The 15,064-nt window shown below is 42.7% G+C and overlaps 1 protein-coding gene across 1 annotated transcript; it reads left to right on the forward strand.

Moving 5' to 3' along the window:
* Nucleotides 1-4,846: 4,846 nt before the first annotated feature.
* Nucleotides 4,847-14,582, forward strand: LOC148048929 (small serum protein 2-like). The gene is made up of 3 exons (XM_087703495.1): nt 4,847-4,911; nt 12,389-12,478; nt 14,348-14,582. The coding sequence occupies exons 1-3, from the start codon at nt 4,847-4,849 to the stop codon at nt 14,502-14,504; spliced, it is 312 nt and encodes a 103-aa protein (XP_087559621.1). The 3' UTR covers nt 14,505-14,582.
* The last annotated feature ends 482 nt before the right edge of the window (nt 14,583-15,064 follow it).

Raw genomic sequence — 15,064 nt, forward strand, 5'->3', positions numbered from 1 at the left:
CCTCGCCTCCTATGACTACCAGTTGCACCACCGGCCGGGAAAGCAGATTGCCCACGCCGACGCCCTCAGCCGTTGCCCTCTGCCAGAGGCCCCGGAAGACCCTGCTGCTGTAGCACCTGTGTTTCTTTTTTAATACAAATCTTTTTTATTTCCATTTCATTCTATACAATCACATGTTTACTGTGCAACTGAGGCATATAACATTGGGTAATAAACACAGCCCTCACTTTTATAGAAAATGCCCCCTACAATACAAACCCAATATACTGCCTTAGCCCACCATACACCCTCTTTCATCCCCCTCCAACTTTCATTCTTCCTTCTCTCATACCCCTCTACACCTACTTCCCCTCCCCCTCTATCTAACCCTAACCCTATCACTCCCTCTCTTAATCCATTCCCTCCCTTCCTTCTCCTCCTCCTCTCTCTCACTCTCTCTACTCTCCTTCTTCTTTCATTCAGCTCCTCCCTTCGGTATACTTCTATTACTTTCCAATATATTCAGTTTGTTCTGTTTTGACACTAACATTAAAAAAAACCCCACAGTATACAAGTGCAATCATGCTTTAAAATTTAACACATATTATATTTCCCCCCTCCCCCCTCCCCCTAGATCCCTGCCTCCCTTCCCTCCCCCCGACTTCCCAGAGCCCATACATGGTATAACTTTTTGACAATCACAGTCTAAAATATCTCTACATTGAACTCAGCTTCTTGCTGTTACCCAAATTTTTAACAATTTAAGGTCTAATCGTGCCAGGAGAAATGTGGATTAAATGTTGACCACCAAGAACTGTTTCTTTCATAACTGTTTAAAATTTGCAATGGCAATGAAAAATAGTGACATAGGATCATTTTTCACACTTATTATGACCATTGGTCAAAACACCCCATCAAAATTTGGTCCCTTGACAACATCTTTATCACGGTTGCATTGTTCCAGGGTCATGTGATCCCATTTTGTGATTTTCTGACAATGAGGGCTGAAGATTATTGAAAACCTGAAATACACACATACACACACACACACACACACACAAATATGTGTGTGTGTGTGTGTGTGTGTGTTTATTTGTGCTGATAAATAAATAAAGGGAGACTAGTATAGATCTATTTCAAGCTATTTAGCTCACAAGAGTCCATCACGACAGAAACCCAATATTTTTACTGTTGCCTTTGTTATATTTGTGTTTTTTTATTTGTGCTGATAAATAAATAAAGGGAGACTAGTATAGATCTATTTCAAGCTATTTAGCTCTCATCAGCTAGCCATACCCTTACTGGGATTTGAACCTGGGCTATATTACATACTAGGTAGACTTCTTAGCCATTAGGCCACAGGCTCTTATCCGTTAAAATATTGGGTTTCTGTCGTGATGGACTCTTGTGACAAGCCGATTGACAGATGATGGAAGCAGTTGGCTTCCTCCCATAATTGGGGCTTACCAAGGGTTGTAAAAATCTAATATATATTAGATATATCCGTTATCAGTTGAGCCTTTAAATACTTTCAATATATACCTTTATATATTTACCATGAAATACTGTTAAATATATACAGTGACTTTAAATATATACCTTTCTCCCTGGCTCAGCTGATAACAGAGGAGAGCCTGTGGCTTAGTGGTTAATACATCTGCTTAATATGTAATTCAGCCCAGGTTCAAATTCCAGTAAAGGTATGGCTAGTTGATAAGAGCTAAATAGCTTGAAATAGATCTATACTTGTCTCCCTTTATTTATTTATCAGCACAAATACAATATATATATAAAACACAAATGAAACAAAAAGGCAACAGTAAAAATATTGGGTTTCTGTCTGGATGGTCTCTTGTGACGAGCCGATAGACAGAGAATGGAAGTAGTGAACTTCCATATTCGGGTTTTCTCCCGTGTAAAATTGGATGTGTCTTGGCGACATTTCAACAAAGTCTCATTCGCCATCTTCAGGCTTGGTGCTTCCAGGAGCAATATGAGATCTCGGCTGTTTCTTCCTTTTAACTGCCAGTGGGGGTTTGAACTGATCGGGTGGGAGCTTGGCTGTGTTCTGATTGGGGCGAGGTGTGTCCTGATTGAGTGGAGGTGTGTCTGATTGGTTGGGGTTTGTGTTTCATGTAAGGATAGGAGGGGTTTAAAGAGGCTAATGGTGCATTTGCAGTCTGGCTTCTGGTCCTTGGTTGTGCCTCCTCATCAGTGTGGGTTTTCGTCTGCTTTCTTTGTGGATGTTTGGTGGTGATATCCTGTGTGGCTCTTGTGAGTGTGGGCCTGGTGTCATTCATCTTGTTAGGGACTCATTTATCAATAAGGGCAGGCTTCCAAATGGCTGGCAGGCGGGAGGTATCATCCCGCCTGTTTATGCTGTTCACGCTATAACAAACGAACCCCACCCACCACCTAGGTCATTACAACGCAAAAGAACAACGGACACACAACCAGCACCTCAGCCACACAGGATGATACGAAACAGCCCACCAATCTAAAAACATCAACTCCATGTACCAATCAGGATGCAACTACAGAGCCAATCAACCCACTTACAGCAACAAAGTCAGCACTTCACACAAACCAAGATTTATAGAAAGACAACAGCTCCGACCACGCCTTACTTGCACAAGCACAAAGCTGAAATCACCGGCCTGAAGCCTTGAATGTACGATGAATTATTTGAGATGCTAAAAAATGTGCATGGAACTTTAAAACGCAATGAAAAGTAAGAAATCCAGCTGAAACACATAGAAAATGAAATACAATACAATCCTGAATAATTAATATGGGTATGGGGCATCTTGGAGGAAGATGGGGTGGAGGCTTTCTCACATCCTGTGGCCAATTTTTTGTCTCTCCATCATTTGGTCTTTTTTTCTAGCAAGGTAGATCGGAAGCTGATGAAATGTTTTCCCTTCATCCCATCTGCAAAACAAACACAAATTAGTCATAGAGCAACTGGCAATGGCTACTCTGACAAAACTTACTCAGCGTTGTTTTTTTAAATTGCACAAGGGGCGGTCTTGGTTCTTGTATAAATTGGAGGAGCAGATTCCTTTCTGGCCTCAGAGACAAGTGCTGCTCCTTGTCCTTCCTCCCTACCAAGAGATTTCCTGGGTCTTCCCCAAAGCCAAGATGGTAAGTACAACGGTTTGTCTTTCACTTGCAACCAGAGTCCAATTTAATAATCAGAGGGTCATTCTGTATGTTGTTTAGATAAAAGAAAATAGAAAGACAGAAATAAATCAAATGCCATCAGGTGTTCCTTTAGAACTCCAAAAGAGAGAGAGGACAAAGAGAACCGTTTGCAAAACCAATTAGTTGCATTTTGGGGTGAGTGGGGTGAGTTTAAAATCCAGAGGTAGATGGTCTAATTTTGGGACAGGGCTTAAAAGCAGAATGTATTTTCTAGCTATTTGGAAGGATGAATGACAGTTGCATAAATACTGAAATGCATTTTTGGTATGAGGGACATCACAGCTCAGGGGTTCAAGGTGGAGTTTGTCATTTCCCCTCCACAATGCATCACGGGTGGGAAAAGGGCTGAAGAATGAACTGATGTATCAGAGTAAGGCATATTTCCCTTCACTGTGTGGGGTCAATCCCAACAATTTTGTTCTGGAGGGGAGAAGGTTGGAAAGACATTCCGCGGTGAGGACTACAAGGGAGGCGGGCAAACAAACGGTTAGATGAAGAAAGGCAGCCAAAAAAGCCAATGCAATCCTAGGCTATGTTAACAGAGGGACACAATCAAGATCAAGGAAGGCACTAATGCCACTCTATAAAGCCTTAGTAAAACCACACCTAGAATCCTGCATCCAGTTTTAGTAATCACATTGTAAAAAAAGATGTTGAGACTCTAGAAAGACTGCAGAGAAGAGCAACCAGGATGATTAGGGGACTGGAGGCTAAAGCATAGGAAGAACGGTTGCAGGAACTGGGCATGGACACCCCTCGGTGAAGACTGCTAGAGAGACGGACAAAGAGCCAAGATATTCGGGTATCCTGGATTGTGTGCAACTGACACAAAGAGGAGAGGGACATATTCCAGGTTGACCCTCTTGTGCAACAGAGACCAACCTGCACACTTGCACAAGATTGTAAACTTAACCTAGAGGGCTTGTTCCAAAGTTCATGAACTTCATCGTATTATTGGAGGGGGAATTAAAAAGACTTTGAAGAGCCAGTTTCTGAAACAATGAGTAAGATCTCTTATGGCTTATTTTTTTTCTTTTTTCTTTCCCTTTCTCAGAAAGTCTTCTTCAGTCTGATCCTCTTCTCTCTCGTGCTGGCTGCATGTCATGCATGCTATATAGTTCCCTTTGAATATATGGCTAAAAAAGGTAATCGAACTCTTTATACATTTGAGCAAATCATCGCTGTACTGCTTGCCAGGGTTTAGTAAAAATGCTGTGGGCTTAAAAACTAGAGAAATTATATCCAGAACTGGCAGATAAAAAAAAAGAGGGATAGCAACCTATATAAAGGAAAAAATAAACTCCAAAGCAGTCCACTCTGATGAAGAAGGCAGGATGCTAATGATTGAATTAGAGCCAGCAGAAAAACCGATATTATTAATAGTCAGATATGCACCAAATCAGAAACAAGTGGAATTCTATAAGAAGTTACATAACAAAATAAACAAATTCAACTATAAAAATATTTGCTTAATTGGGGATTATAATGCAATAGTGGATAAAAAAAATGGACTATGAGAGCAAAAATAATAAAAAAGTTACCCAAGTCCTTTTTTGAGACGGCAAAGGAATATAAACTACAAGATATTTGGAGAGAAAGGGACAAAACAAGACAGCAATATACCTTTTATTCGAACCCCCACCAGTCCCTCTCAAGAATTGACATGGCTTGCATTTCATCTGATCTACGTAATCAATTAGACGAAATTGAAATGGAAGCAAATGATTGGTCAGATCATAATCCAATAAAATTAAGATGGAAAGGTCAAAGAAGAAGAAAAAGATGGATGATGAATTCAAGTATTGCAAATGAAATAGAATCCACTCAAATGCTGGAGAAAGAATTAAAACTATTTTTTAGAATAAATAAAAAAGAAGACACCTCAATTCAAAATCTCTGGGACACTATGAAAGCATACACAAGAGGCCTCACGATTGCCTACATGGCGAGAAAAACTAGAAAACAAAAAGAGCAACAAGAATGTATGCAAAAAGAACTTTTGGAAGCCGAAGCTGAAGTACAGAAAGACCCAAAGAATAAAATTAAAAAAGAAAAAAAGAGAGATGATAAAACAAAAGATCAACTTAATAACTCAAAAGGAATTAGCACAGAAAATTAAAGCGGCCAGACAAAATTACTTTGAACAAGCCAACAAACCTGGACAATGGCTGGCATACAGATTGAGGAATGAAAGAGAAAGAAGGATGATGTACCAATTAAAAGATGATGAGGGAAGAATTCAATACAAAGCGGAAGAAAAGAAGCATATTATTCATAAATATTTCGCAAATTATATGTGCAAGATAGTATGGAGGAAATCAAAATAAAACATTATTGAAACACAGAAAAGATAACACCAATCTCAAAAGAACAAAGGGAGGCGATAAACAGGGCCATAACATTAGCCGAAATAGAGTTAGTCTTGAAAAACCAGAAAAATAATAAAACCCCAGGACCAGACGGAATACCGGTGGAGCTATGCAAATATAATAAAATAATATTGGAAGAACTAGAAGTGGAAATGTTTAAGAAAGTTTTAGGAAAAGCCAAGATGCCTGAATCATGGATGGAAGCAATAATATCGCTAATCCCGAAAGAAGAAACCAATCTACAGGAAATCTAAAATCACAGACCAATTTCATTACTAAATTCCAATTATAAAATATTTGCAGCAATTATGGCAGGAAGAATTAAATAGGTTTTAAAAGAACAAATACACCTGGACCAAAATGGATTTTTACCTCACAGACACATTAAAAATAATACGAGAGTCATCCAAGGCATAATAGAATATTTGGAGGTGCATCCAAATTGTACTGGTTTTCCTTAATACACAACATAATTTGGAAATTTATAATAACACTGTTAGACAGGATAACATTCAGAGGAAAGTTTACAAAAATGATAGAAAGACTTTTTAACAATCAGACAGCCAAAGTTCTGATGAACGGAGAACTAACAGAGAAGATCAAAATAAAAAAGGGAGTCAGACAGGGATGCCCCCTCTGTGCTACTTATATTAACCCTGGAAATTTTATTAAATGAGAGTAGAAAGGACCAGGGAATAAAAGATTTGAGACTCAAAAACAAAGAATATAAAGCCCAATCTTATGCCGATGACTTAGCATTTGTTCTAGAAGATCCATTAGAATCCAGTCTGAAATTAATTTAAAAATTAGAAGAATATGGCAAAGTGGCAGGATAAAAAATCAATAAAGGCAAAACAAAAATGATAACCAAGAAGATGACAAAAAAGCAAGAAGCGGAACTGGAATTAGCAACTAGAATGCAAATCACTAATAAAGTGAAATACTTGGGGATCTGGGTGTCTGCAAAATGTTCTACAGTTAAGGAGGATACTTATAATAAACTAGTGACACAAATAAAGAAAGATTTAGAAAGCTGGAAAAATATTCAGCTATCACTAATGGGACGTATAGCCACAGTCAAAATGAATATTCTACCAAGAATCTTATTCTTGTTGCAAGCCGCACCTATTAACGCAGGTAAAACTTTCTTTCAAGAATTAAACAAAATAACTGCTAGGTTCATTTGGCAAGGACGAAAAGCGAAGATTAAACTAAAGTCAATGCAAGATAGCAAGCAGAGGGGAGGTTTAGCATTACCAATTTGGGAATTATACACATTAGCAGTAACAATAACGTGGGTGAAAGATTGGATAGAGCTAAAGAATAAAAGAATTTTGACCTTAGACAGCCATGGTTTGCAAGCAGGTTGGCATACATTCCTACGGGAAGATAAAAATAAAATGCACAAATACTTTCAAAAACATTTAATTAGAAGAACATTATTGCAAAACTGGCTCAAAATAAAAAAAAATCAACTATGTGAAAATCCCGAATTGGCTATCACCAACAGAAAGGATGATCCATCCAAATTTTATAGATATGAATAAAATGCTAAGATACAGAGACATAATTGACGGACAAAGAAATTTAAAAACAATTGAAGAGTTGGCAGAACAAAACATGAAAGTTGACTGGCTAACCTACTTGCTAATCAAAACTAAACACAATAATGATACTAAAATATATGACATCGAAACAGAACCACACAAATTGGATAAAATAATTCATAGCTCAGATAGAAAGATGATAGGGAGAATATATAAATTTCTCCTGAAGCATAAAATAGAAATCGTGAAAGAACAAAAGATAAAATGGACACAAAACTTTGGCTATAATATTGAATTGGATACATGGGAAAAATTGGGGGGAACAAACTTAAAAATGACACTATCAGTTGCATACAAGGAAAATCAGTACAAAATGTTTTACAGATGGCACCTGGCACCAACAAGGTTAACTAAAATCTCAACAAATACCTCCCAAAATGCTGGAAATGTGAATCAATTCATGGAACATACTACCATTTATGGTGGACCTGTGAGGAGGCTAAAAATTTTGGAAAAGGATCAATAAGTGTCGAGAGGTAATAACAGGTGTTAAAATAGAATGGAAACCTGAAGTTTTTTTATTAGGAATAATGACTGTGAAATATAAAAAAGAAATTCAGTATTTAATATTACATATAATTACAGCAGCAAGGATTGCCTTTGCCCAGAAATGGAAAAATAAATTAATTCCAAGCGAAGATAAAATAATAAGAAAGGTTATGGACAATGCTGAAATGGACAAATTAACAAAAGAAATCCAGAGAATTCTACCAGATATGGAATAAATGGTACAGGTGGATGGAGGAAAGAAACAAGGATGAATTAAGGAAGACAGAGAATCCCAAAAATAGTAGTTAAGGAGAATTAACACATATATATGTATCCAAGTGGTTTCAACTTACTAGAGGTAATCAGCCAATATAGCAGACAGAGGAGTAAGAGAAGAGAATTAAGAATGATGAAATGCAAATGAAATATAAGAGAAGGGGAAACAATAAAAGGTGAGCAATATTGATTGGCAATTGCTATCAGAAAGAACAGGAAGCTCCTGTTCATATTGTATTGTGTAAATGTGGTGTACGACTAAGTTTTGCGCAGTGACGTGCAGTCAGGGGAGGCAGGGGAGGCAGAGCCTCACCATTGTCATCATGAAAAGAAAAAAAATGTAAAAGGAAAAAGGCAAGAGCTGAGGTCAGGCTGAGGTAGTTGCTGCCAGAGTCACAGTGGATGACTCTGCTTAATGCTTAACTGTTTAATAAAGCCTTTAAAAAAGTGCCCTCTACAGGAGGAGGCAGGAGAACCATGTGCCTCATTTAGTCTGACTTTATGATCACTCGACAGAGTTAAGCAAGGGTTAAAAGCCAAAATATTCCTTATGTAGATGAGGCACGTGGTTCTCTTGCCTCCTCCTGTAGAGGGTGGGTTTTTTTTTGCGGCTTTTTTAAACAGTTAAGCAGAGTCATCCATTGGGGACTCTGGCAGCAGCTAACCCAGCCTCACCTCAGCAGCTCTTGCCTTTTTCTTTTTCTATTTTTACATTTTCATCATGGCAGACAAGAGCAGAGTTGAAATCCTCTGTGAAACAGCTGGAAAAGGTATGTAGGTCGGAGGGAGGGGAAGGAATTCAAAATTAATGTATTTGGTATTTGGTATTTATTCAATTTGTAAGCCGTCCTATTCCCCGAAGGGACTCAGGGCGGCTGAACAAAAATCAGGGGAAGGGGAAAAATAAATACAGAAAATAAGACAAACAGGACAGTGATACAACAGTTTAAAAAAGCACAGCAAGCACAGCAAATTTGAGTAGGGGGGGGACTCAACCCCAGGCTTGCTGGGACAGCCAGGCCTTAACGGCTGTCCAGAAAGCCTGAAGGGTGGCAAGGGTCCGAATCTCCACCGGGAGCTCGTTCCAAAGGGCCAGAGCAGCCACAGAATGTAATTTGTAAGTAATTGTATTATTGTAAGTAATTTGTGTGTGTGTGTTTTACCCGCCTCTGATGGCAGGCTGGCACTTTTTTTATGTTGGACATAGTGTCAGGGCTTTTGGACATAGCGGCAGGGCGGCTTTTGCCCACTTTCAAAAAAGAAAAAAGTGGCAGCCGCCAGCAGAGGTGAGTAAAAGATCCGCCTCTGCTGCCCGGCTTCCCCGTCTCTGCTGGCGGGCTCCCTAGCGCTATGTCCGATATAGAAGTGGGACATCTCTATGTCGGACATAGCGGCAGGGCGGCTTTTGCCCATTTTCTTTCTTTTTGCCTCACCAGCCATAAACCTCACCGCACGTCACTGGCAAATTGTATAGCTAAACGTCTTCAGAGATTCTCGGTCATTCAGGTTATGGTTGTCTCCCCTGGATGTCTGAGAATCTCTGCAGACTTGGTCACATTTATCCAATAGTAGATTTCTGGTTGTAGTCTCCAACTCTAGTAGCAGGTTTCTTGCAACAGTTTGGCAGTTCTGATTCTGCTGCTGGTTCAACTTTCAACTCTTCAATTCTCTCTTCTCAGCTGAAAACTTGCCGCCAAACACATGTCTTGATGCCTTCGATGGGACATTTGAATTTTGAATTTTTGAATTTGAATTTTTTTGAATTTGTTTATTATTTATAGGCCGCCCTTTTCCCTGAGGGGACTCAGGGTGGCTTACAATTTGTGGGGAGGGGAATACAAGACAAGACATAAGACAATACATAAGTAAAAATAGAACACAACATTCATTCATCATTCAGGTGGGGACGGATTAGAATCTTTATCCCCAGGACTGACGGGATAGCCAGGTCTTGAGGGCTGTGCGGAAGGTCTGGACGGTGGTGAGGGTGCGAATCTCCATGGGGAGATCGTTCCAAAGGGTTGGAGCTACTACTGAAAAGGCTCTCCTCCGCGTAGTTGCCAGTCGACACTGATTGGCGGATGGAACTCGGAGGAGGCCTAATCTGTGTGATCTAATAGGTCGTAGGGAGGTAATTGGCAGGAGGCGGTCTCTCAAGTACTCAGATCCACTACCATGGAGGGCTTTATAGGTGGTAAGTAGCACCTTGAAGCGCACCCGGAGATCAACAGGTAGCCAGCGCAGCTCGCGGAGGATAGGTGTTATGTGGGCGAACTGCGGTGCACCCACAATCACTCGCGCGACCGCATTCTGGACCAGCTGGAGTCTCCGGATGCTCTTCAAGGGCAGCCCCATGTAGAGCACGTTGCAGTATTCCAGCCTAGAGGTCACAAGGGCCCGAGTGACCATTGTGAGAGCCTCCCGGTTCAGGTAGGGTCGCAACTGGCGCACCAGGCGAACCTGGGCAAATGCCCCCCTGGTCACAGCCGACAGATGGTGGTCAAAGGTCAGCTGTGGGTCCAGGAGGACTCCCAAGTTGCGAACCCTGTCTGAGGGGTATAAAATTTGGCCCCCCAGCCTGAGTGATGGAACACTAGCCAAATTATTGGGAGGGAAACACAACAGCCACTCGGTCTTGTCCGGGTTGAGTACCAGTTTGCTAGCTCTCATCCAGTCCCTAACGGCTTTGAGGCCCCGGTTCATCATGTCCACCGCTTCATTGAGTTGGCACGGGGCGGACAGATACAGCTGAGTATCATCCGCGTATTGGTGGTATCTTATCCCGTGCCTCCGAATGATCTCGCCCAGCGGTTTCATGTAGATGTTAAATAGTAGGGGGGATAAGACCGAACCCTGCGGCACCCCATATGTTAGGGGCCTAGGGGTCGATCTCTGCCCCCCAACCAACACCAACTGCGACCTGTCCGAGAGGTAGGAGGAGAACCACTGCAAAACAGTGCCTCCCACCCTCACCTCCCGCAGTCGTCGCAGAAGGATACCATGGTTGATGGTATCGAAAGCCGCCGAGAGGTCAAGGAGGACCAGGATGGATGCATGGCCTCCATCCCTGGCTCTCCAGAGATCATCGGTCAATGCGACCAAAGCAGTTTCTGTGCTGTAACCAGGTCTGAAGCCGGACTGGAAAGGGTCAAGGTAACTAGCTTCCTCCAAGGACCGTTGAAGCTGGAAGGCCACCACCTTCTCAACAACCTTCCCAACAAAGGGGAGGTTGGAGACTGGACGATAATTGTTAAGAACGGCTGGATTCAAAGATGGTTTCTTCAGGAGGGGTCTCACCACCGCCGCTTTAAGTGCAGCGGGGAAGTGCCCCTCCCGAAGGGAGGTGGTAACGACCGCCTGGATCCAGCCTCGTGTCACCTCACTGCTGTTGGCAACCAGCCAGGAGGGACACGGGTCCAGTACACAAGTGGAGGCACTCACAGCTCTTATGGCCTTGTCCACATCCCCAGGGGCAACATCCTGAAACTCAACCCAGAGATGGTCTGCCAATTTATCCCCTTGTGCCTCGGCTGGATCTGCAAAGGTGGAGTCCAAATCCGACCGAAACCGAGCAACTTTGTCCCCTAAGAACTGGACATAATCCTCAGCCCTACCCTGCAATAGGTCCCCCGTATCCCTCCTATTTAGGAGGGAGCGGGTTATCCTAAACAGGGCGGCTGGGCGGGACTCAGCGGACGCAACCAAAGTGGCAATATACGTTCTTTCTGCTGTCCTCAATGCCCTGATGTATTCCTTGGTGCAGGTTGTTAAGAGTGCTCGGTTCGATTCGGATTTATCGGACCTCCATAGGTGCTCTAGGCGTCTCCTCTGGCGCTTCTTCTCCCGGAGCTCCTCGGTAAACCAAGGAGGCCTCCGGGATCCGCCGACCCGGAGGGGCCATAGTGGTGCAATCCGGTCAAGGGACTCCGATGCTGCCGAGTGCCAGGCAGCAACCAGAGTCTCCACCGAACTGTGGGCGAGAGTATCAGGAATGACCCCAAGCTCCGTCTGGAACCTCAAAGGGTCCATAAGTCACCTGGGGCGGAACCACCTGGTTGGTTCCTCCTCCCTACAGTGGGGGTTTGGCCTCCGAAAGTCAAGCCTCAGTAAGCAGTGGTCTGACCACGACAGGGGTATGATCTCATTACCCCTCAGATCAAGATCACAAGTCCACTGCTCCGAGAGGAATACGAGATCGAGCATGTGACCCGCTGAATGGGTTGGGCCCTGAATTACCTGGGTCAAGCCCATGGCCGTCATGGAAGCCATGAACTCCTGCGCCCCATCAGAGTGTTCACCGAGCGAAGGCAGATTGAAGTCCCCCAGGACCATAAGCCTGGGGAACTCAATTGCTAGCTCGGCTACTGACTCAAGGAGCGAGGGGAGGGCTGCCGCAATGCTGTTGGGAGGCAGGTACGTTAGCAGCAGACCCACTTGACCCTTGAGGTCCAACTTCACCAGCAGGGACTCACACCATCTCATTGGGTCCACTTGGATTGCAGAGGATTGTTATAAGTGCGAGTGCAACAATAATGGAATGTACTGCTGCCACAGGTAGGAAGAGGTTCCACGCAAGCATCACATATATTAATTTGCACATTTTCTCTTAGGTTAAGCCACAAGCAGGGGTGAAATGCTATCGCTCAAACAAGTAGTAAAAAAATGCATTAACAAGTTTAAAAAAGTTCTGACAATCAGCTGTGCCATATAATTTTTATTCGTTAGGAAGCAGGAAATCCTGCTATGACATACAAAAAGAATAGAAGAGCAAAGGCAGGAAGGCAGGAAGGCAGGAAGGCAGGAAGGCAGGAAGGAAGGAAGGAAGGAAGGAGGGATGAAAGAAAGAAAGAAAGAAAGAAAGAAAGAAAGAAAGAAAGAAAGAAAGAAAGAAAGATTCTACATATATCTTCTGCATTAGAAATACCTTTTGCACAACTGGAGTCAGACAAAGAGTAAGGCCAAAGAGGCCAAGCAAGAACCTACTTTAGGACTTACATTCTGTTGCAACAGAAATGGACAGGAAAGTGCAATTACTTCTCCAACCTTTTTGCACTTACAGATAACTGACCGTCAGCCCTATTTTGGGTGATCAGGTCCCTCCTTGGTCCATGGGAGGCAAGGGATGATTTCCAGGGAGGCTGTGGAAGGAGTATTCCATCTCTCAGACAGAGCTCAGCTTTCCTCAGAGTTGGCTCCTAGCTGGGCAGATCCTGGCTGAACCTTGTTATCTAGGAAAAGTTTGGCCAGTTGCTCTTGAGGAGCCAGACATGGTCTTTGTAGGTGTGAGATTGGCGACCATTTGTTCTGGACTCTTGTCCCTCCTGGGAATGAGCAAGTGGTTGATCAGAAGATATTGAATGCCTCTCTGTGGAAGAGGGTGAAACCCTCTTCTGTCTTAAGAGGCTTAGACCCAACAGCCAACTTTCATCCAGACCCCAACCTTCCCTTTTTGAGGAAGATTGTTGAGAGAATGCACAAAGGGACCAAGTTGAGGCAAATTACCCAGAGTCTATTCTGTCTGATTTCAGAGTGGGACCAAGCATTGAAATGTCATCTGTTAGATATTCCCCCCCAGCGACAGTGGTTTCCACCAAAGTCCTCTGTTTTGGCAGGAACAGAGGTTTAATCCTATTGGTCGAAGGGTCTGACAGACTTCTTTAAAAGGGGCTGCTGTCCGATCCATCCTTGCCAGATGTATCTTCACTTGCAATAAAGAGCTGTTGTTACTGTAGCCTTTGTGTGCCTATCCATTACCTGATCTAACATCATCCGTGACACTTCTGGGTGTTCTTTGGAGAGCTTGAGATGGAGTGGGGCAACCAATCTGGTTTTTCTAGACCTCTCAGTGACTTTCAATGCCATAAACCCTGGTTCCCTTTTGGACAAGCATTCAGGGTTGTGAGTAGGATAGGATAGTAGGATACTAGGACTGAGTCATTCCTCAGTATCAGGTATAATACCAGAATACTGATGATACCCAGATATAGACCTACCCCTACTCAGATAGATGATGCTGTGGTGGTTCTGGCCAAGTCCCTGTTGGCCCTTAGAGGAAGCAGTTTGGACTCAACCGTGGCAACGTAGAATGGGTGAGGGGGGGGGGGTTGACCTCATGTCCAAAGAACCAGGTCATATATCAACTTTGACTCTGTACTGAATGACATTTCCCAACATTGAGCTGGTACACAATTTGGGGGAGGATCTTCTTAAACTCACGGCTCTTGTTGAAGGAGCTGGTGGCAGCCATGGCTACGGGGTTTTTTGCTCAACTTTGACTACAATGGCTGGAGGAATGTGGTGGCCACTTTGGGACAGTCATGCTCTCATAGCAAAACTGAGAGTCGTAGCTGTGGCTTCAATAATGGGAGAAATACTCTACAATATTTAGGTACAATAAAGACAGAAATGCCATCTGAAACTTTGACTGACCATTACCTCTCTTTCCTCCTCCTCCTCCCTTTTTTTCCTCCTCCAAAGAAATTTTAGAGAAATTCCATTTTACAAAGTAGTGGTAAATCGCCAGACATGTCAACCTGAATACTATAGACTCGATGACCCATCGCAGCGCTGTGATGTCTGATCTCTTCGCGCGGATGAACAAGAATAAACCTCTCATGTGTAAATGAACCAGAATAAATCTCGCAAATCGCATCTAAAATCTTTTCTCTTCCCTTTTCTTTTGATGACAGAACAGTTATGTAAAACAGGAAGCTCATGTCATAAGCTGCATAACCTGCAGCATGGGAGATTTCGGCCTGCATCAGTTTGGTGTGTCAGTGTGTCAATGTTTGCTCATTGCTGGGTCAGTGTAACAATGTTTGCGCATTTCTCGTGCTTGTTGAAAAGCTCATAAAGAGCAAAGAGAGAGCAAACCAATGTATCATACAACACTGTATTGATTGGAACATCTTGAATAAAAAGGAGCAATGTTCACATCATTTATTTTAAAGTCATATACTGATATATAAGATTTCTTGCTGGCCTCAGAGGGAAGTACTGCTTCTTGTCCTTTCTCCACACCAAGAGTTTCCTGGATCTGCCCCAAAGCCAGGATAAAACATACAATCAAAACAAATTAATTACATTTTGTGATACGTGGGGTGAATATAACATCCAAACTTGGGCAAGAATTCTTTTATT

This window comes from Thamnophis sirtalis, unplaced genomic scaffold, assembly GCF_051295495.1.
Source record: "Thamnophis sirtalis isolate CommonGarterSnake01/CBP01778 unplaced genomic scaffold, rThaSir2_p1.2 scaffold_2, whole genome shotgun sequence".
NCBI lineage: Eukaryota > Metazoa > Chordata > Lepidosauria > Squamata > Natricidae > Thamnophis > Thamnophis sirtalis.

Excerpts from the sequence above, each read along its gene's own strand:
- LOC148048929 (XM_087703495.1), top strand. The coding sequence starts at position 4,847 with ATGGCTTGCATTTCATCTGATCTACGTAATCAATTAGACGAAATTGAA. Across the intron at positions 4,912-12,388 it reads GAAATGGAAGCAAATGATTG|GGACTCACACCATCTCATTG; the intron begins GTCAGATCATAA and ends CTTCACCAGCAG. Across the intron at positions 12,479-14,347 it reads GGAATGTACTGCTGCCACAG|ACTGACCATTACCTCTCTTT; the intron begins GTAGGAAGAGGT and ends TCTGAAACTTTG.